General features: G+C 47.0%; 2 protein-coding genes and 1 pseudogene across 2 annotated transcripts in view; 2 read left to right on the top strand and 1 right to left on the bottom strand.

Annotated features, from left to right (window-relative positions):
* Positions 1-2874: 2874 nt before the first annotated feature.
* Positions 2875-6614, top strand: LOC125944138 (uncharacterized). Its single transcript, XM_049664231.1, has 3 exons — positions 2875-3130; positions 4440-4493; positions 5211-6614. The coding sequence occupies exons 1-3, from the start codon at positions 3110-3112 to the stop codon at positions 6069-6071; spliced, it is 936 nt and encodes a 311-aa protein (XP_049520188.1). The 5' UTR covers positions 2875-3109; the 3' UTR covers positions 6072-6614.
* A 4901-nt stretch (positions 6615-11515) lies between these two features.
* Positions 11516-22791, top strand: part of LOC119446582 (beta-hexosaminidase subunit beta) — an 84402-nt gene continuing 73126 nt past the window's right edge. The window contains exons 1-3 of the mRNA XM_049664229.1: positions 11516-11973; positions 18535-18673; positions 20821-20878. The gene's annotated coding sequence lies outside the window, so the exon portion shown is untranslated. The remainder of the gene's footprint in view (positions 11974-18534; positions 18674-20820; positions 20879-22791) is intronic.
* LOC119446952 (U2 spliceosomal RNA) lies at positions 12808-12863 on the bottom strand (annotated as a pseudogene).

Here is a 22791-nt window from a genome sequence, read left to right as displayed (position 1 = left end):
TCTAAGTATACTACAGGCAATTAGTACACAAAATGATCTTGGTGGAGGAAACGGGCATCTGTCCGAACAGTGTAGCTCTCATAATGGCATATTGTGGCATATGTTACTAAAGATTGGTTAATGTTAGCTGGGACATTCTGTATATGCGAATGAAACCAAATGAGAAGCTCTGCCGCATTTTACGGCGGGCTCCTTAAAAAAAATGGAAGACGCTTAAGCTTCGCGACAGCGAACGCGATAGCGTTATCGGGACCCGTTCGCATCGCATCGTTCGCATACGGCAAGTAGTCTTCATTCACTGCAACACTGAACATGGGAAAGCCAGCTTACAATGACCAAGCTTACACCGATCCCCTTAAAGTCGGCTTCAATTTTAAACTGAAATGCATTGCTGGAAAAAGGTTTTTCCAGGGGCAATATAAGTGGTCTTATATTAAAATGTGAAGGCCCTAGCACCTTTTTTATTATTTTATTAATTATTTGCTATTGCCCCGACGCGCGCAGGTCTGGTAGAAATGCTGGAAAAGGGGTTTGTGTTCGAGTTTCCTCGTGGCAGAATTAGGTTTTCTCGTACATTCAAATTACAATCCGACGCCGATTGGTAAACAATCCGACGGCGAATCCGACGCCGAATGGTAAACTCGAACTTTACCATTTTTTTCTGACGGATTTCACCGTGAGAAATTCAATTTTTGTTCACCAAAACCTCGCACCACGTGGAGGGCCTGCGCGGTGGAAGTGGTTGGATATTTTTCTCCGCCACCCGCAATCACACGTCGGTTGCCGACGCCTAATTTTCTGCGACACGGGGCCCTAAACGCTATTGCGTTAATATCCTGGATTGACGCTGCTACAAAATCACAGCAGGACCTTAACTTGCGACGCGTTAGCGAAGCGGACTCGCTGTGACGGCCGCGACTGCAAAACTGTATCTATAGCGAGAAAACGTGACCATCCTTATGTCGTCGGTGGCTTACGCTGTACCCGCAGCTGAAGCCTAGTGGCAATGGCGTTGCGCTGCTGATGTTTAGGTCGCGGGTTCGTTCCAGGCCGCGACGGTAGCATTTCGATGGCGGCGAAATGCAAGAACGATCCTGCACTTAGATTTAAGTGGACGTTAAAAAAGCCGAGACGATTGTAATTAATCCGGGGTGCCCGTTATAGACGGCGGGCCTCATAATAAGGTCGCAATTTTAGCATGCAGAACCCCAGAATTTTCTTTCATTTCACGAGTTATATTATGCCCCTGTCACAAGGCACAGGTAATGTCATTTGCAAGAAATGACATTCATCCCGAATGTCTTGCGGTCTTGCGTTCCCAGTCTACACTGGTAAAAAAGATGGCATTCGCAATTGATGGTAATGCTTATCGACAGGCTGCTATGATAACGAAACCTTACAAATCGCGCTTCTTGTTTACATATTTTCACTATATTAGCAATACAATGGTAAACATTGGAGGGTTATTTGAAAATATATTACATTTCGTTTTAACTTATCGATCTTGTAATTTTTTGCCAAGCCCCTGTCGTCGAGATTACACAAGTCGCGCGTGAATGAGTTCGGGAAACTCATTCAATGGGCGAATGCCATTACCTGTGAATGCCATTCACTATGCCCGTGTAGAAGCAACAAAAATGGCATTAACACGTAATCTAATTCGCTTCCAATGACATTACACGTGCCGTGTGACAGGGGTATTAGACTCTCCAACTATATTAAGCTAACTGAACCTGCCTCACTCCCGATTTAGGATGCCACAGACTACCAAAGTCAGAAAGCAAACAATAGCCACGGTTTCAAAGTAAGGTATGGTATGCGAGCATTACCTATGTCCACAGGGGAACTATCAGATTTCTCTGAATTTGTTCAGAGATGCGTAGTATTGCTTGAGGTACCCCCGCGGTCCATGGCGCTGTTGTTACGGCGTTGCGCTGCTGTGTCGCGGGATCAAATGCCTGCCGCGGCGGCCGCATTTCGATGGGGGCGAAATGTAAAAACGCCTGTGTACCGTGCATTATGTGCACGTTAAAGATCCTCGGGGGGCCAAATTAATCCGGATTATTTAATCACTACGGCGTGCCTGATAATCATATCATGGTTTAGGCACGTAAAACCCCAGAATGTAATTTAATGTATTAAATTAAATTATCGCTTGAGGTGCTTAATGATCCGAGCTGAATCAGTGTGCATGAGACTGTGATTCATCTCACCAATTGTGTGCAGTACAGAGAAAGCTATCGGTCGCGTTAGCCATTCAGAAACGAGATCCGTATAAGAAGGGCTCCTCCATTGTACGAGCGTCTGATCGCGCTGCGCTGGCTGCATGGAAGTTTCTCGTTAGTCGCGCTTCTCGTTAGCATTAGTCGCGCGCAATGGGTGAGCCGTCTCTCCTTCGCTTGAAGACGTGGCTGGCTCTCGTAATCAGTGATCTGCTGACAAGTGCTCTATAATTCACTGCATGCACTGTCAGGAGTTCATTCATGTTACATGCGAAGCCGCAACGATTGTTTCATTAAGCCCAAATTCTTAGATGTCTATGTTGGCGGTGCCCTTGGCGAAACTGCGTCGTGACGAATAATGGCCGATGCCGCAAAAAATGCTCGGATTTACATCACATTTGTCAGGGTGGTTCCTGTAAACAATGTAAATTACTGGCTTTTAAAAGAAAATTTGGTAAACTTTGGTCCGGGTGGGAATCGAACCCGGGCATCCCGGGTGCGAGAGGAGCACGCTTCTTTGAAGTCGCGGATGCTCCACGGTTCTGTCTTACTAAAGGTGTGCCTAGTGCGTGCGTGATTGCGCACGTCACGTCGCAGCCATCTCGTTGACTAAAGGCGTGGCCTAGTGCGTGCACTAACACGCTGAACTTAGGTGCTGCATTACGTGTTCGTAATTGGCATTCACGAGGTCGTCTTAGTGCCTCACGTGTACTTCCCACTGCGGCTCGTTGTGTCTTGCAAGAAGTGTAGCCCCGATTGTATAACTTCAGGCTTTACCAAATGTGCAGCAGGCTTCCGCCTTCTTGTGTTACAAGAGTGCAACCCCTGCCAAACGTTTTGTACTTTGCTCTCTTTAGGTCAAAGTTGAAAAAGACGCGTTGCATGAGATGGATGAAGCATCATATCGAGTAAGTGCAATGAATGACGCCCTCGCTTTTCTCATTTGTTGCGATGCTTTCGCGAGGAAACCAACGAACAAACGAGGAATGATGTACCAGACATGTTAACACGAATAATTGCGAACAAAACGGCACATGAGTGACCAGCAGGACACTTGCTTTGAATGTGACTCGTCATCATACTAGGAGTAGTGCAGAATATATGTTTGGAATACGAAATCGGAACACTGCAAGCTTCGAGAAGGCGTCTCATAAACAGGCTATCGATGTTGAAAAAAGCGCTACGTTACGCGACATGTTCTTATCGAAACCAAAAGAATTGAGACACGAAGTTTACAACTTTGCAGATTCATTACGAAAATAACAACCGCAATGCTCGGCGCTGCACGTTCTTACAGATTAAAGGGGTAATGACATGCTTTTTTAGTGTTCGTTTTTTTTTTCTTTAAGTGAAGGTCTGTGACCCCTAAACCAAAGATCGTGAGGCGCCCCTTATTTAGGGCGCTGTGAGGCGCCCTAAATAATTTAACATAACTTTTCTACAACCAGTTTAGGTAATCATTTCTAGTGTGTTGTGAAGTCATGACGCAGTATGTGGTCACGTGAAGCAGGAAATGCGACGTTTTGAAACTCGATTCGGCTCGCTCGCTGGTCTGCTATGCTGCTATACATCGGTCCTCACAGCGAGTAGCAGCATACGAGGCGACCGAATGAGCCGGAGGAGGTGCCAAAACGTCACAGTCCTGCTCCCACGTGACCACATACTGTGTTATGAGGTCACAACATATTTTCCTGGGAAGCGATACCGTCACTGACTGTAGAAAAGCTATTATGATAGATTATTTAGGGCACGTTGACGCTTGCAGTATTTTTCTATAGATAAGAGGTCTAGGGCCTTCATTTAAAGCAAAAAAATGAATAGAAAGTATCGTGTCAACATATCCATTCAAAAGGTTCTTTGAGTTACACTGTAGGCTCAATGATTACGTCGGTTCAGTTATCTTTGCGGAAGGACATTCCATGAAATGAGGAATTACTTTCCCGTGTCATTTCTTTCCTTATTTTTTGGCATCGAGTAGGCTTACTGAAGTAGTTTCTAAAATTAAGATGTCCGATATTGTGAGGAAAGAAAGTTGTAAAATCGGCGTTAGCCTGCAAGCTTTCTCGTAGATTGCTTTTGTAATTACTTGAGGTTTGGGCGTTAGTGCATTGTGTCATCTCAACTAACGCTGTCTCTGTTGTGCTTATTCAGCATTGCTCCGCGTTTTCCTTACCGTTTCGTTTCCTCTTCCCGTTCCTGTTTCCTCTAATTTTTCAGACCACGATGTTTTATAGCGCAATGTTCATCAGCACAGTGGTCTTTCTTGTAAAGGTAAGACAGCAATACGTTATATCCTATGTGTACTTACCGGAAACATTTCTGTTCAACGTTGGGCAACGCATCCCGGAGATTTTACCCAGATTGAGAGCATGCGTGCAGACGGGGAGGAATCAATCATAGCATCCGAAACCTTAAACCCGAGCTGAATATCGCAGAGGACACGGTGCCACTCTCGAACTGTTGGGAACGCGTCGCGTGGAACAGCCTGGAAAACGTTACACGTGGTGGGCTTAAGTAGCCTGAGCCCGTGATTATTTAATTTACTATACCACACCACTGTTCGTGAGAGGTATTGCAGAATTTCTTTTAAATGGGAAGCATTTCTTGGCGAACATTTGCTACTTTGACAGTATCTATCTATCTAGCCGCCTACGACTTTGTGCTCTCATGGTCGTTTCGTTAACTTGGTATGTACCAAAATTGGCATACTATGACAAGAGTACATGACGAACATAAATGATATGTCATGGCATGAAGTAATGACATGCGTGTCATGTAGGCCATGAAACAGCCGCCCACGTCTTGGGGCTCTCGTGGTCGTTTTGTTAACTTGGTATGTACCAAAATTGGCATACTATGACAAGAGTACATGACGAACATAAATGATACTAATAATTACATAAATAAACGCACCTTGGTTCACATGTCCATCGGTGTGCATTCAAGTTTTTCCAAGCCTTCGAAGCATTTCGTTTATATATATTCCAGGGCGGTATCCTGTACGCTTTCTACAAGATCTACGAAAACTACGATCAGGTGGTGGCCAACGAGGAGGCACGGACTAGCGGTACGCGGCCCGGCTTGTTGGCCAATTCAGCGCCGGTCGCAATCGAACAGGGAAACCAACTCATGGTTCCTGCCATGCCTACCGGACAAGCGTTTACGGCTCCACCGTTGGGTGGATTCCAACCAGCGACTCCGGGCTGGTGGGGCGTTCCCAGTACCACACCTGCCTGGTCAGGGATGCCCCAAGCACCTGGACAGCCGTACTACGTAGCCGTTCAACAACCTCACCTGCCAGGACAGCAGCAACTAGCTCCTTCCACGCAGCCGCAATGTTTTTCTTCAGGTGGAATCATGTACGTGCCTTACTACTGCGGAACCCAGCCCCAGCTGACGGTGGATCAACCAGCGATAGTCCAGGGTGCGACTGCCGAAGCGACCGCGGCTGAGGCCACCGAACCTCCGCCGGATAAAACAACAACACCGGAAGCGCCGTCATCTGAACCTGGTAATCCTACCCGAGCGGACTCAAATCAAGAACCGCAAGTCGAGGGAAAGTGTGCCAATGCGGCGCTTTCTGAAAATAAGGTACGCAAAGCTCCGGCCTCGCAGTCGTCGACGCCTACACAAGCTCCACGGACTCCGCCAACGATGGATCAAGATACGTGGCCTCACAAAGTTGCAACAGCTAAAGCTGCACCTGCCGATTCCGTGTATATCACGAATGCCGCGGATCAAGAAACGCTACCGCGTCACAAACCGCGCCGATTTTCTCCACGACCAAGCAAGGTAGCCGAATCAGCGCCGAAATCTGACCCGTCGGGGCCAGATCCTACAGACGCGTAGCGACCAGCCTGGACGAGCTAGCCAAGTTAAACGCCGGCTCAACGTCAAGCGACGACGGCGTATGGAATCTCGTGCGAATAAAGTAACGCAAGGCGCGAAGCCAATAGCACTCATGGGCGAGCTACTTTTATTGCGATAGCAATTATAGGGACACTCCATGCCCATTTATGCCGTCGCCGTCGCCGAGAGGTTCCGTATAATTCCAAGGGTGATAAAATCGTCGCCGCGGGCCGTATGCTATATGTGCGAGTGAAAGCGTGCGAGGGTGAGCCGGCGATCGCGGCTCAATCTCGCGCACACAAGGGAGGGAAGCCGAAAGGAAACGCGCCGTCTGCCAGTCGCGCGAAACGCTCCGGAAGGAGGGTAGGAGGGCGTTCTACGCCGCGCCCGCCCGCGCCGCTGTATCCTGAAAGCATCTGCGGCGGGGACAGGGTCCGCCCTGCGCTGTGTTTTCGCGGCACGCAGGGCAATAGAACAATCCCACCACGGCCGGGCTCGACTGGCGCGCGCGCTCGCTTCTTACGGCCTTCTCATCCGTCGGGCAAACAATGGGAGAGTTTTCAGCACTGAATGGTAAAAACCAGTCAAAATACGAAGGACATTTCGTGTGCCACGTCTCTTCTCTGTCCTACGTCTTTTGAATGGTTTTTACTATTCAGTATGTACCAACAAGTTGGAATACGCTAGCGCAAGACAGGGGTAATTGGAGATCGCAGGGAGAGGCCTTCGTCCTGCAGTGGACATAAAATATAGGCTGATAATGATGATGATGATGATGTACCAACTGACCCAGATAGCTACTCTACTGCAATGTCTCTCAACACGTTTCGCCACCCGTCGGCGATAGGGGCGCTGCGACCCTGACCCTTCCTCCCCTGCTCCGCGTGCATGCGATTGCCTTCGCGCTCGCACGATCGTTTTCCCGCGCATTTTATTCAGTGCTCTGTCAGTGTTGTTCAGTATGCAGTAATTTGTGGGCTCCTGAAGACGGTCGTACAGCCTTTAGTACACGCGGCCACAGCCAAGACTTGGCGCAGTTCATTGCACATCGGTATATAACTGCGGTGTTCCGTATTGCAAGCCCCGGTCCGGGAAAACATCCGGTGTTTCTTTTCACCAGTGCCCAAGCAATGAGTTTCTAGCCTGAGTTCCTAGCCCTTTCAGACATTTTTTTTTGATAAAGCCTCCGAACACAGCTGCCACGCACGAATAGCAGTCCCGCCATATTTACAACGCGCTCCCATCTTGAGCTGCCCTGAAGGTGTTGACGACAGCCAAGCGAGACGATCCACAATGCCGAGAAGTTTCTGAGAATACTCCTTGTAAATCACTGAAACCAACTGACTTACGAAAACGACAAGCCTTCGGCCTACGTACACAAGCCGCCAAGGAAACACTTTAGATTGTAATTGTGAATAAGACACAATTGTGAACTACTATCTCCGCAAGTTTTCGCCTGAAAATATGGCAAAAGTGCATACGAGCAATGAATATTTATTTTCATTCTTCAAAATGCATATGCGTTTGATGGCGGAGAGCTGTTCTCCCGGCAGCATGCATCTCCATGTTCCCCAGTGAATTTAAAGAAGCTCGATGTATTAATACGGTTACACTGCATGCATTTATAAGAAGCCTCTTAGATGAACCATTTACGCGTCCTCTATAATTAGGCGACTTGTTCTTGAATGCACGGTGAGGTAAGAAGCGCGCCCGACCCCATCTTCCAGCGTTGCGCGCGCTGCACAGATCGGCTGGTAACAGCTGAGCAGGGTGAGGACGCAGCGCCCCCCACCAAGCAGCGGCGATAGGCAAGAACTAACCCCTATGCGAAGGCCGTAAGAAGCGAACGCGCGCGCCCAGTCGAGCCCGGCCGTCATGGAGAAGGGACAGACTCCATGCCGGTACACTAGCCACTGTAATGCCGGCTGTGATCCCCCCGACCAGTTTCACGACGCCACCACTGCCGCGGTGCATGCTGGTAGTTGTAGTCATCCGGCCGCTCGAGCCGCCTGGAGTGCCTGTGCGTCCTGTTTCCGCACGATTTTTGGCAATTTTTATGGTTCGTGTGGAGCCATCGTGCGATGGGAGGATACACCTGCTGCGTTCCTCGGTTCTACAACAACAGCACAAGGGACAAAGGCTTCGGATTCTGCGTTTCCTAAAGAGCGAAAGCATCGAGAGACGTTGATCCAACCGATTAATAGGTGTTACTGGGAATACACAGCGCGAGAAGAAATACGGGGACGAATAGCGGCCGCATTTCGATAGGGGCGAAATTCGAAAACACTCGTGTACTTAGATTTAGGTGCACGTTAAAAACCCCAGGTGGTCCAAATTATTCCGGAGCCCCCACTACGGCGTGTCTCATAATAAGATCGTGGTTTTGGCACGTAAAACCCCTAATTTAATTTTAATTCAACCTTTTTTTATTTATGAGCCTTTTTATATTTGAAATAATATGCATATTTACTGTTGTTTATGTTGAATTTTTTTAAAATGAAAACCAACTCTCTTCTGTAATGCCCTTGGGCCCTGAGGGTATTGTAATAAATAAATAAATAGAGTGGTATAAGACTGAAACACATGGCTTTCTTTATTTATTTTCACCTAGCCAGCCTGAAGCTCCCGGGAGCTCAACTGTGCCACCCGAACATGAGAGAGAGGTCTCTGCCATCGCTAGCAGCGACAGCGATGATACTGTCTTAAACGGCTTAATCGACCAGTACGAATCACTGATGAAAGTATTATCGCGGCTGGTCATAATGGAGAGCGGCGCGTATTCACGTACGCAAAAGATGGGACGCTCGCCTCACGCCACGCAGTCGGAGTTTTCGAAGCAGCAAGCGTACCATTCGCTTGAATGCAAATAAAAAATAAGCGCAGCTTGCACTGGGGCACAATGCTAGAGACAGCGAAGCTGACGGGCACTTTGACGGGTGGCTTTTGGGCTAGGCTAAGCACTACCAAGTTATCCCTAGCATTTCCCGGAATTTATTGATTATTGATCGATTATCAATTAACTATTAAACGGCTATCGATTGGCTATCGCAAGGTATTGGCCACGTATTTGGGCTAAGCTAAGCAAGTCATCCCCAGCATTTTCCAGAATTTATTGATGATTCATTGATTATCGATTAGCTATTGATTGGCTATCGCAAGTATTGGCCACGTATTTGGGTAGGCTAACACTACCAAGTCATCCCCAGCCTTTTTCTGGAATGTATTAATTATTGATCGATTATTGATTAGCTATTGATTAGCTATCGATTGGCTATCGCAAGGTATTGGCTTCGTATTTGGGCTAGGCTAAGCACTACCAAGTCATCCCCAGCATTTTCCGGAATTTATTGATTATTGATCGATTATTGATTAGCTATTGATTGGCTATCGATGACTGACTAAGCTTAAGTAGTCCCAACCATGCTTAGCTAGACATTTTTAGTCCGGGATGGACGGACTAGCGGCCGGCTTAAACAGCTCCGCTGTTAAAAACGCCGCCTAGCTTACCTAGAAACTTCTAGATATCACTTTTACCGAAGCCGCATTTCAAACCTGTCTCCAACCGGTATACAAATCCTATTATGTGCGTCGCTAAGCAAACATAACGTTGCAGTCACCGAGATGCACGTGTGCAAAAATAGTAATGCAAAACGACCGCGTACATTAGCATGTACAACATACAAAGCTCGAACAAATATGGTACTCAACGCGTAATCAGCAGGTAACAGCCGAAATGAAAGAGCAGCAGGCACTTTTCAACGTTTGCCTCGCATGCTCCAATGAACAGCCGATGTAATTTCTTAAATTACATGATGAATGTTTCTCGGTGGTGGAGTCGCAGAGATGTCTGGGAAGCTCGTGCGCAGTACTCAACGAGCGCGGACTGCGGTGGTGTGGTTGACCAGTTGACTACAACCAAGGTGGTGGCAGTGCTACTTCCGGAAAACCGGCGCATGCGCAGATTGGTCGGTGGGATCGGTCTATTCACTCACTGCTACGGCCGCGCTTACTCACTCCAGCGTTTTGACAGCGAGTTTCCGCGGTCATTGAGTGAAGATGCGTTCATGTTTGCTTGTGCGCGAGTGACACCAGTTAATATATACCTATGCTTACGAGATTATATGGTCGATAAAACTACTATGCTTACTTCGTACAGCTGTCCATGCACTAATTTATTATCACAATCGATGCTTCACCTTTCGGGCGAAATTGTGATTATTTTATAGGCGCCCAGTAAATTATCTGTATATTTTTTATTTATTTACATATACTGCAGCCCAATATAAGGCTATAGCAGGAGTGGGAACATTATACATTACTACACATTAAAAACATACACATACAGAAAAAATGAAAAAAGGAAGCGCTTTACATGTTGGTGAGATGCTTACTGGTGGTAGCTATAAAATCTTTTAGTGACAGTGAACGAATGTTGCCGGATAGAGATTCCATAGCTCTATTGTACGTGAAAAAAAAAACTGTATTTGAGTGTGTTAGTTCCAACAAATATAGGTGTTTTGTTCAAGGCGTGGGAGCTACGGGTACAACTTGCGTTTGTAAATGTGATGTAGGTATAATCAGAAACACCAGAGGTGGAGTTAATGGCTCGATGTTCAGAAAGTAATTGTTCGATGTTCAGAGTGACTTTTTGTGACTTGTACTGCGACTTTTTTTTATAGGCGCCCAGGAAATGATCTGTATATCTGACTCTTCTCGGGTTATTGCTAAAATTAATAATTTCAGGTCTTCTGAGCCTGTATTAAAAAGAAAGTACCTCTTACGTTAGCATTGTTTGTAAGAGCTAAGCTGATGCGGCCAGTGACAAAGAGCACTTCCGAACGAAAAGCATGTGACTTCAGCCCCTGAATACATCTAGTGTGCTACATCTATGGTGTCACAAATGCGTTGCTTACACTTCGTCGCTGAATCGCGTTTAAAGATGTTTTACAGCGAATCTGTATGTACATGGCTAGTTTCCAGCGGATCGATGTCCTTAGACCAAAAACCGTGGGCCGATCCCGACCATAGTGCAATACCGGGCCGACCCGCGACGCAGGTGAAGCAGGCTTCAAGGACTCCGCCAACTAAGTTTAATATTGACACGTGTACTTGTTTATCTTTCACCGGTGACCGCTTTCCACCGGCTAACAAATGTTAAGCGTTATCGCTCGGCGCAGGACGCGCCTGCATGTATCGGAAGTTTCTCGAACGTTATCGATGCTTCTATCCGTTGTCTGTTGTCACCGACGCTTACGTAATCTGATTGTATGAGCGACGCGAATTGTGTAGTACTTTCTGGAAGACACGGGGGCACCTGGGATTACTCTGGAGCCTTCGATGCACTCATCTATAGAAGCCGACGCGTTTCGCCGCTGATCAGTTTTGTCGACGACCGACGATTGTGCCCGCCGCTCTTGTTTTAAAGTGAGTTATTTTCAATAAAGCCCCTCAATGTAAACAGTAGCGTCACGCTTTGAAGAATGCCGCCACTTCCTCGCACGCCCTGTCCGAGGCCGACGCCGCGTCGGTATTGGCCTAATGGCATCACGTGGGCCGTCGCGCCGCCGGGCGCTGGCGGCGTTTGTTTACGATCACGCTCCATCGCCATTTTCGCCTGATAAGCGTCTACCGACTGGCGAGGAGCGCACGTTGGTACCGTTGCTCTTCCGTGTTGTTTCAGTTTGAGAATGCGTTGAACTAAGTTTTGTGGCAAGTGCGACGTCGCTTCACGGCATTTTCCATAATCATGACTTGCTGCGCCTTCGGATGCCAAAATACTTGCAGCAAAGGCAAGAGACTCTTCTCGATACCGTCCGGTAAGCGCGACGGGTTAAGAAAGGCGTGGATTCATCGAATTGGCAGGAAGAACTTCATACCAACACCCTCCACACGACTATGCGAGGTAAGTTGCGAGTACGTGTACTTTGGTGCATTTAGACGTGTATTCGGCGCGCTTAATCGTTTTGTACGCCTACAGGCTTGCATTCGCGGGCACGCGAGCCTTCGCGCGTGCTTAGAAGATTGGCAAGCTCGCATGTTGGCGGTTTTGTAGCTTGTAATGCCCTATCGAACCTTCAGAGCAGCGATTGTTTGTGCCCTCTGCCAGCCTTTTTACGTCATAGCTGATACGCGCCGCGAATTCACATGGTATGGACGGCGCGGATTATTTAGGTTACCGAGGGCTTGCTGGAGGCCAAGATGTTGACATTAGATCATAAACCTGTTATTTACACCAATTCGCAACAAGATCTTGCGACACGCGCTTGACATATATGTTACGTACCTAATTGTAGCGCACGCGATACATTCGGAGTCATGGTACGGCGTTGGCGCTCATTTAGGTACTTAAAAATATAGTTTTCAAAACGTGGAAGAAAAAAAAAACCTGCCGTCACTGAATTTGTATAACTCCCTTACAGAAATTCTATGCTGTACACGAAGTTACTCGAAGCTAGAAAGCAAACGCTCAAAGCGCACCGCCTTGCTAAGCGTGCATTCACTCTGCGAAAGGTCGTCTGCTACGCTCAAGCGGTGTAGGCGGCGCCACGGTCGAGGAGGGAGCGCGAAAGAAAGGAGAAACGAGGAGGAGGGATGGCGGAGGAGGAGAGTGTCGCTACTTTATATATAGAGGGGCTTTAATTTTCACCGATGGGCGCTGGATCGCCCAATAAAGAGTTTGATCATTAACAGTTTAGATTCTGCGTGATTTCACGTCACGACCACGTGAAAATATCTTGGGTCAAAATACAACCCGTATCAGATAATATGCTGATAAGAACAGATACTACACTTTGACCCGCGTTGGGCATGTCTACGTTCACACCAGAAACGTGTACGCCATCCCTCCCCCTGGCCAGTTTCTGAGGTCCAATAAAAGTTCTTGTCACTGTCATCCCGCGTATTCAAACTAGTGCCTACCAATTTGAGTGTCTTGTGTCTCTTGACGTCATGCTCTACCTAGGCTCATTTCCTCAGTTCTGACTGTGAAATGGGTAGGCCGCGTATTGTACGGTCTGAAGAAGCACAGCGTGCCTGCTAAGAACGACGGCGTGAACAGGAAAAGGAATGGGCGACGACCGATGATGAGCGGGCCGCGGACGCCAATCGTAAGCGTGCTGCCCGCCAGGACCAAGAGAGAGAAAGAAACATCCACATGGCCCCGATCCCTCAAACATGGACCGTTTCACCGGAGCAACGGTCAATCACCACATACACAGCTTCGCTCGTCATCCACCTTCACAGAGTGGAATGGCACTGAATTTTTTCACTGGAACGCCTCGCATAATGCAGCTGGAAAGATGTATTTTGGCATATAGCGCCGTACTTCCGCAACACGACTCTCGAGAAACTTAAAATTTGTGTCGACAAGTGACGAGGTGTTTCAGGAAGGGTGCCTACCATCGGCCGCGCATTTCTTTATACGTATATAGGGAGACTTCATCCACTTTGAATGTATCTAATCGGAAACTTGATGTATGTGTAGCGTAGGCGTTCGCGTCACAGTGTGCTCGAAATTTGGAAAAGGGGCACGAGGTATATCAACGTAACTTTGATAAATGTAAGAAATTTTGCATGTAGATGTAATTTGCATGCTTCCCGCGTTTTATGCCACAGGGCAAACTTTCGAATAAAAACAAAAATTGAGATTGTGTAAGTTCGCCCGCGACGGCACGGGCGTGCTGCTGTTGAGACGTCCCAATGATTACAGTTTACAAACAGCTCTAAAATTAGGACATAAACAAATGAGAAAAAAATGGTCTCAAATTCACGCTATGAAGATGGTTGGAAAGTGAAGTTGTAAACGACACCTAGAAATATTACCAATTTCGACGCAGCTTGAAATTATTCGCATGGCGACATTCGCATGCACTTTACCTAATTATTAGCCTAAGAAGTTTCAATGGCTTGCGCCGCTACTTCGTGCACCCACAGAGAGTGGACCAGAGACAAGAGAAATGCACTGAACCACACTTTCGCCGCGCCAGGTATGTCGCAACACAAATCAGTTGCTAGGCGGGTTGTTCTGTTACATACGAAAGTGTAGTTACGTCACTGCCTGCTTCGTATATGCTACAGTTGCCGCTGTGCCTCTGGACCCTACGATGATGATGATGATGATGATGATGATGATGATGATGATGATGATGATGATGATGATTTATTGGCATCCCCTAAACGGGGTGGCGACAAATAGTCACCTAGCCTGCTTGATTTAATCAGGTATACTACACATGTTCTTTATCTAGCATTTTTGTATACCCTCTCATTATCTCTCTCATTATCCCTCTCATTAGCGGATGCGATCGCCATGTGGTGGTGCTGCAAGGGGCCCGGCGGCTCCTGCTGATTGGTTGAGTTCTTGCCCACGGACACGTCTAATGCATTGGGGAGCAGCTTCTCTGCAAAACCAGAAAATGAAGAATATTGAGTGATTCAGCAATTGCAGAAAATCAAGCACTATCGAAAGTGATTTAAAAGGTCCCGTAGCTTCGTTGAAAAATTCATATAACGAATATGAAAGAAAGAGAGAGAAAACAGTTTTTGTTATTCTTTATTTTTTTTTTAAATATGACGCGCACCTAGCAGGTGTACTGGCCATGTTCTGATGGAAAAGGGAACTCGAACGCCGCCTATTCATAAAAAAGAAATAAGTCAGCGAAACAAATGTCATATGAACAAACAAATAAATATTTATTTCCAAATTACAGCCATTGATTACAAAGTTATTTAGGAGTAGGTTCTACAGCTTGATGGAGGACTTACTGTAAGTGAACGCATTTGATCAGTTTAATATTTGAACTATAGAAAAGCACCGTCAAACACGCATACAGAAAAACACGTTCATGCACTCTCAAAAAGAAACACTTTAAATATCTCGCAACATAATTGATGACATTAAAACTGATTAAAATCTTTCACAAAAAAGCAATTACACTTTTATATCAAAAACAACGCTGGCAAAAAAAAAATTACACGGGAATAATGGCAACAACGCAAACAGAACTACAGTGTACTAGAAGATGGCCAGCCAAAATTAGCCTTATTTGCAGTAATTCTGCAAAATTATGAGAGTGTAAATTAAAGACAATGCGCCGAGTTAGAAACAATCGCAAATAGGTTGCCAAATGACTGCTTCGAGCAATTAATAATCACAAAATGTTGATCAAATTCTTTGTTGATCTAGGACATTTGTGAAGAGTGTGTAGAGTTGGACGTGGAGTTTGCTAGTAGTCTAGCTGGCTCCAGTGACTATGATCCCCTTCTAGTACACTGTAACAGAACTTTTGGGAAAGAATTTCCAACGGTGTTCTCCTAAATACTGGTTTAACTGGTGCGAGAGTCATCCTCTTACATCGCTTAGTCATCAATCTTAATTCTATTGCCTTTAGCTCGCCTGAGTCATCCACTTAATTCGCTTAGTCATTCCTCTTAATTTGCTTAGTCATCCACTTGATTCGCTTTATCATCCATCTTAATTCGCTTTAACATCCATCTTACTTGCTTACGGGGGTACGATGATGACCCGCACACCATCAAAAGTGTTGCGTGAGCTTTTGCATACAGGTATTTGATGATGATAGTTTTTGTACCTTTCGTGTTGTCGACGCGTTTCGCTCAAGGACTTTGAAGGTCGACTGAACGATGAGACATATAAGGCTTTTGCGTTAACAAAGATGGTCAGCGCGTGCTTGATTCGCAAGAACGGCACGGGCAGCTCTGTTCTAGAAACCTGCTGCATTGAGCGAACGAGCCTTACAAGCACCGATCAGGCTTCTTAGATTAGTTTTCATCATCATCAGCAGTACATATTTATGTCAACTGCTGGACGAAGGCCTCTCTCTGCGATCTCCAATTACCCGTCTTGCGCTAGCTGATTCCAACTTGCGCCTGCAAATATCCTTACTTCATCACCCCACCTAATTTTCTGCCGTCCTCGACTGCGCTTCCCGTCTCTTGGTAACATTCTGTAACTCTAATGGTCCACCGGTTATCCATCCTACGCATTACACGGCCTGCCCAGCTCCATTTTTTCCTCTTAATGTTAACTAGAATATCGGCTATCCCTGTTTGCTCTCTGATCCACACCGCTCTCATCCTGTCTCTTAGGGCCCATTCACATTTGCGACCAAGCGAGTTCGCGCGACCAATTGCGACTGGCGACCAGAAAACTACTCAAGACGAATGATGTTCACACTTACAAATGCGACCGACGAGTCGCTAAACCGAAATCTATCACGATATGCCGTTCACGTCTGCTTGAAATGTCATCGCCGCGTAAAATAAGCGTCAGCGTATACGGACGTCCTGTTCCTTCGCATCTGATTGGTTCAGCTGTTCTGCGACTGCGGTCGCGCGACTGAAAAATCGTGCAGTGAGCGACTGGCCCGAAATGGTCGCATTTCGAGAAAAGCGACCATTTTCGACTACTTGACACTGGTCGCTTTGCGACCAACTTGGTCGCGCGACTTCGCCTAGTCGCAAGTGTGAATGGGCCTTAAACGTTAGGTCTAACATTTTTCGTTCCATCGCTCTTTGTGTGATCCTTAACTTGTTCTCCAGCGTCTTTTAACCTCCAAGTTTCTGCCCCATATGTTAGCACCGGTATAATGCAATGATTGTACACTTTTCTTTTCAACGACAGTGGTAAGCTCCCAGTCATGATTTGGCAATGCCGTATGCACTCCAACCAATTTTATTCATCTGTAAATTTCTTTCTCATGATCAAGGTCCCCCTGTGATTAATTGACCTAGATAAACGTAGTGCTTTACAGACTCTAGAGGCTGACTGGCGATCCTGAATTCTTGTTCCCTTGCCAGGCTATTGAACATTATGTTTGTCTTCTGCATATTAATCTTCAACCCCACTTTTGCACTTTCTCGCTTAAGGTCCTCAATAATCTTCTGTAATTCGTCCCCATTGTTGCTGAATAGGACAATGTCAACTGCAAACCGAAGGTTGCTGTGATATTCGCCGTTGATCCTCACTCCTAAGCCTTCCCAGTCTAAGAGCTTGAATACTTCTTCTAAGCATGCAGTGAATAGCATTGGGGAGATTGTGTCTCCTTGCCTTGTCTTGATAGGTAACTTCCTACTTTTCTTTAGAGAACTAAGGTAGCTGTGGAATCCTTGTAGATATTTGCCAAGATATTCACGTATGCCTCCTGTAGTTCTTGATTACGCAATGCCTCTATGACTGCTGGTATCTCTACTGAATCAAATGCATTTTCATAATCTATGAAAGCCATATAGAGAGGTTGATTGTACTCCGCAGATTTATCGATTACCTGATTGATGATACAGATATGATCATAATCATCATCATCACTACCACCACCACAACAATCACACAATTTTTTTTAGCTACCTACTGCCGCCCGATTCCTGGCCTGTCCCCCTCAGTGGGTGCGAGCCATGATAAAGGATCATCATCATCATCACAGTCGTCGTTGCCATCAAATCTAAAGCTGTGCATCTACATCTCACTGACGGTCAAGAGCTCAAGAACATGGACCCTCCAGACTCTTGCGCAGGCCGCTCATTCGGAGGCGACGTTGGACAAGTATACCGCGTGTTTTCATTTCGTACAACCTTACAACCAATAAGGTATGGGACGTCGCCATCGTAGCGTTTAAAGTACGTTGGCTTATTGACCGTTGCAGCTAAGCCTAACGCAGTGGGACGCATCAAGTTGGAACGCATCATGGAATGACTTAGCACGTACAGCACGTAAAACAAAATGTGAACCAGTGAGAATACAAGAATATTTAGTTAGGATGCTCCCATGCGTGGGAACGGAGAAATGGTTTTGCTAGGCGTGCACTGTAGTGATTTCGCTTGATTAAGCCTTGCTTTGGGGCTTAACATACTTCTACTTATAAAGCAGCGCTGCAGGTGTCTTACTTTATAGAAAACGTTGGAACGTACTGGCTGTTGCGAGATTTTTTGTCCATGTGTTGTTAGCGGTGTCAGACGGCCACTTTCGACCATGAACAAGCCCGCGATCCGGATCGAAATCCTGGACCGCGATTGGCTGGCTCCCGCAGCTTGCGCAAAGTAGCCAATCACGACAGAGAAATTGTAACCCGATCGGGCTCGTTGGCGATTGAAAGCGCACTATATGTGACACGAGTATTAGTTCTTTATTTTTTTACAGTACAGTCCAGTACGCTGGAGTGTACTGTTTAAGTAAAACCTCATTAGCTCAAACGGGCTAGGTGATCCATCTGTCACCATACCGTTTTGAAGGGGATAGGAATTGAAATCGTCGCCATAGTTGCTAGGTAAGTCGAAGGAGAGGTTTGACCGAGTCGGGCCCCATTTCTTATTGCAACAGCTAATAATGTTGGTAAATTTTTAGGTCTTAAGTCATGTTTATGTGCCCGTATTTACTTCCTATTACTCACTTTGTTTGTCCGTCCAATTAGTGGTTTAAACCCGCAGCGTTCTCTCGTGGCGCGTGCAGGTTGAGCGCTACAAAGGCAGAAGTAACGACTCGAGATGTGGCGTCAAGGAACAAGCCAGAAAGCTCTCCGAGCAACTCCGTCTCTTCGGTCTTGGTGAAGGACCTAGGGTTTTTCTACTTTATTCTCTACTTCTGCACCGTAAGTACATGGATCAACATAGTGCCTAGCCCATTTATGACGCGTATTGCCTATTCCCAATAGCGATTGTTATTGACGTCTCTTACGACATTTGTCATGCGGAGCAAGTCTGAAGATTTGTGCGCTGCCAACCTTGAGGTCGCATGTTCGATCTACGTCGCGGTGACAGCAATTCTATGGGGGCGAAACGCGAGAACGCTCTTGTACTCATATGGATGCACGGTAAAGAACCCCATGAGGTCAAAATTAATCCGGATTTTCCAACTGCGCATGCCTCATGTTGCCATCATCCGTAGCAACTGGTGCAGTGGTAGTAGCAATGGATTTATTTGAAAAAAATTATTTACGCAATTTACATCATGACTGCTTACATGGATGCACAGGCAAGGCAAAGCTAACCATGCACAGCTACATTGAACGAATGTTTGCGACGCTGAGAACCACCAGACGTCTGGCCAACTAGTATCCCCAACCACATCAAGGCTTGATGGCACACAACGTAGGGAGCGCTCTTAAAGTGGTCGCTAGAGATCTACCATCACTTATAATCAGATCGTCGTTTTAGTATGGACAACAAATAATTTAATTTTTTTTAGATTTATCTTTGTGCCACCTTCGAACTCTTGTTTTGTAGTAAACGGGTCGATGAATACTCGTGTGTGTTGTACATCCCATGAAGCAGTCTAGATAAAGGTGTCCAGGCTAAGCCAACTTGTCAACAAACTGTGACTGCGGACATCTCTCACAAATACCGTGATGCCTAATAGAAGCGTAACCCGTAAACCCCATGATTGAACAGCTATATATATTACCAGCGGGGCTGTTTAAGCCGGCCATAATGTGTGCCGCCTGCCACTGCGTTGCCTAGCAACCACCTCGCGAAGCGTCTCACGCTATGCTCGGGAGAGAGAAAGAGAAAATGAGAGCGAGAAAGAGTGCGCGCGTCGCGCGCTATGCCAACACCAGCTAGGTTTAGATAGGTTCGCCGAGCTAGGGGAGAGAGAGCTGAGAGAGAGAGTGAAAGCAGAGTATAAAAATAGCATTGCGCAGCATAGCGGATGCGAGGTAGAGAGGAGGAGTGAGGCATGCGGTAGTGGGACGCGTACAGCTGCTGCCGACGCCGATCGCGTTTCACCGCGTTCGTGCCGAACGCGCCTGGTGTCCGTGACTGCAGCCAATGCCTCTGGCGGCGGCTCGGCGGGTTTAGACCAGACAACTGGATACTAGTTGCTTCCGAAAGACTGAAGCGAGAGCTAGGGAAGCTGAAACCAAGCGTCGCAGAAGGGAACATCCCGAGTTTAGGTTGAGGGAAGCCGAGAGTTCGTGTGGGCGAAGAAATGAAGATCCGGAGGCTTGTGAACGTGGCCGGTTGAATTCATCGCGATACTATGCAGAACATCGCGAAGAAATCCTGAGCGCCAGCAAACTAAGTGTGTGGTTTGCCACTATACTAGGCTTTCCCCAACTACGCTGGTCTCTGGTGCTTAGCAGAGCCACGCATAGTTTTTTCCCAAATTCCAAGGTAATTTAGCATTTGGCATTGGCAGCTCACAGAGGCCTTGAATCATCCGTCAACCATGTCAATTAGACATATTGAATAAGTAGATAAATGAACCTGCTGATTTTTTGAACCTGGTGATATTCGTGCTAACGATCTACACAGTTTTCATGTTATAGCCCCAGGCAATCCGTAGCACGGCCTCTTAACAGAGGTTTCTGCTGCAGTAGCTGCGTTAAAGAAAGTACCTGCCTCACAGTCTTTGGGCTCAAAGGCCTTAAGGAGGCATACGTGCTATTTACATTCTCTTGCATTTTAGCCTCATGATCACTTGTCATTCGTACTGTACCCATAGGCCACTCCACATATCACTATCATAATTTTATACAATATATCGTTTTACGCTTCTACGATAGCGATTGATTTTAGGCCACTTTACAGCCATGTTACATCCTATCATCGCAACTAATTAATCAGCGCTTAACACAACATTATCAGTCATGGCGCTCTTTGGCCATACCTGGCCCTTGCGTCACAAAAAACACACACATCATCATCATCATCATCATCATCATCATCATCATCATCATCATCATCATAACGAGCTTTCGAAAGCGCGTATTGATACATTTCTATTGTTTCTTTGCAGGCAACCAACATTTTATATCTCCTTAAATCTGCCGTGGAAACAAGTAGTAGCCACAAGAGTGAGTAATTAATGTTCCATGCAAGAATGCAAGATCTGTGCACCGTGCTATTCCGCGCATCATTGCATAGTCGTATTTACGGGGAGAGGGGGGCACATCAAGTGTGTTGCCCCCCCCCCCCCCCCCCCCCCCTGCTGTAGCAGTTGGGAGGCAAAGTATGCCATTTGTCCCCCTACTTTTGAAATCGGGTACTTTCGGCTGCACACTGGAACGTCACACAAAAATACAGCTGAAGCTAAATTTTCTTTCTTAATAGAGTGGCCACGTAAGAAATGCTTTGGCTTTTCTTTACTACGTATCCTCTGCTTCGGCACAGCGACTATTGCATTTCGTGCCTCAGTTGGCGCGTTAGCTTAGCGGCCATCGTGTCGCGCTGCTAAGCACGAGGTCGCGGGATCAAATCCAGGCCGCGGCAGCGGCATTTCGATGTGGGTGAAATGCAAAAACGCCCGCGTCCCGTGCATTGAGAGCACGTTAAAGATTCCCTGATGGTCAAACTGCATCCAAAGTCCCCCATTACGGCGTGCCTCATAATTGAATCATGGTTTGGGCTCGTAAAACCGAGGAATTCAATTGTCTTTTGTGCCTCCTCAGGACGCGCTGTACCAGACGACACGCGCTATTCGCCATACACCCTCGCATTACGGAGAAGGCCTGGCGCTTGGCAGTTGCCGCCCTAACAAATTTCCGCTTGCGCTACTTGCATCATTCCCGAATTTATGGGACTGACTAACCGTATTTGAAAACACAATCAGCTTGCCATATGTTGCTATGCGATGCGGCTCGAGCTTAAACTGCTACAGTTGGCAACGAAGCCTGGCATTAGGCGGACGTGAAATTCCGCATAGACGTTGTATAATTCGGCGGCAGTATGGGTCAGCACATTGATAAAAGGCGAACTCAGTGTAGTGGTTGGAGGGCAGCGTGTTGATAGGCTCTAGTGGTGACGTCAGTGAAGACGTAGTCTCGTTGCCCCGTGAAGTGTAATGCATATATATGCTTGTAGATGATAGCGACAGGGGGCAGCGAGAGAGAGCGTAGGCATGTTTCTTGGCGGACTTGTAGATCACGTCAAAATCAAATTCTTGCAACCGGAGAACCCAGCGCCCAAGGCGTCTAACATGTTCAGCGATGACAACCAGCACAGCACGTGATGGTCGGTAACATACGGTAAAGTGGCGTCCCCCCCCCCCCCCCAAAAAAAAAAAAAAATAATAGAGCTGCAGTTTCACCTTAAAGTCGAAGCATCGATTGCGATAGTAAATTAGAGGACAGCTATACGAAGTAACATAGCAGTTTTATCGGCCGTATAAACTTGTAAATATAGGCATACTAACTAAATTAACAAGCATGGTGTCACGCGCGCACAAACAAACATGAACACATCTCACTAGATGACCGCGGAAAATGGCTATCAAAACGCTGGAGCGAGGAAGCGCAACAGCAGCAGCAGCGAACGAATTCACCTTCGGGCTGTCTCTCGCTTCAACACGAACTAAAGGTCGAAAGCACAGCGCATACAAAGCTACCGGCACTCGGCGGGGCCTACTTTGTCCGCATCGCAGATCGCTTTGAAGATGAGGCACCCGCGAACGCGCACTTTGCCCACATCGCAAATCGCTTTCAAGATATGGCACCCCCGCGGCCGCACCGCAAGCAGCAGACGCCTCAGTAGAACCCCGATCCCTCGCCCCCCCCCCCCCCCCCTGCCCCGTGCCTCGCGCACCACAGAATAGGGCGCGCTTCCGCCCCGCCTTCCTCTCTCTCGCGCTCGAGATTGAGCCGCGCGGCGACGGCGTTATCGTGTTTGATACTTTACATGGGACATCACGGCGACAGCGACGACGACGGCGATGCCAGAAATGAGCTTGGAGTGTCTATATAATTGCTATATAACAATAAAATGTAACTCT

This window comes from Dermacentor silvarum, chromosome 3, assembly GCF_013339745.2.
Source record: "Dermacentor silvarum isolate Dsil-2018 chromosome 3, BIME_Dsil_1.4, whole genome shotgun sequence".
Lineage (NCBI taxonomy): Eukaryota > Metazoa > Arthropoda > Arachnida > Ixodida > Ixodidae > Dermacentor > Dermacentor silvarum.
This window is presented reverse-complemented; position numbering and strand designations above follow the sequence as displayed.

Bases quoted from the DNA above. Each gene is read 5' to 3' on its own strand.
- LOC125944138 (XM_049664231.1), top strand. From the start codon at position 3,110: ATGGATGAAGCATCATATCGA. The intron at 3,131-4,439 runs GTAAGTGCAATG...CTAATTTTTCAG, and splicing joins TGGATGAAGCATCATATCGA to ACCACGATGTTTTATAGCGC. The intron at 4,494-5,210 runs GTAAGACAGCAA...TATATATTCCAG, and splicing joins CAGTGGTCTTTCTTGTAAAG to GGCGGTATCCTGTACGCTTT.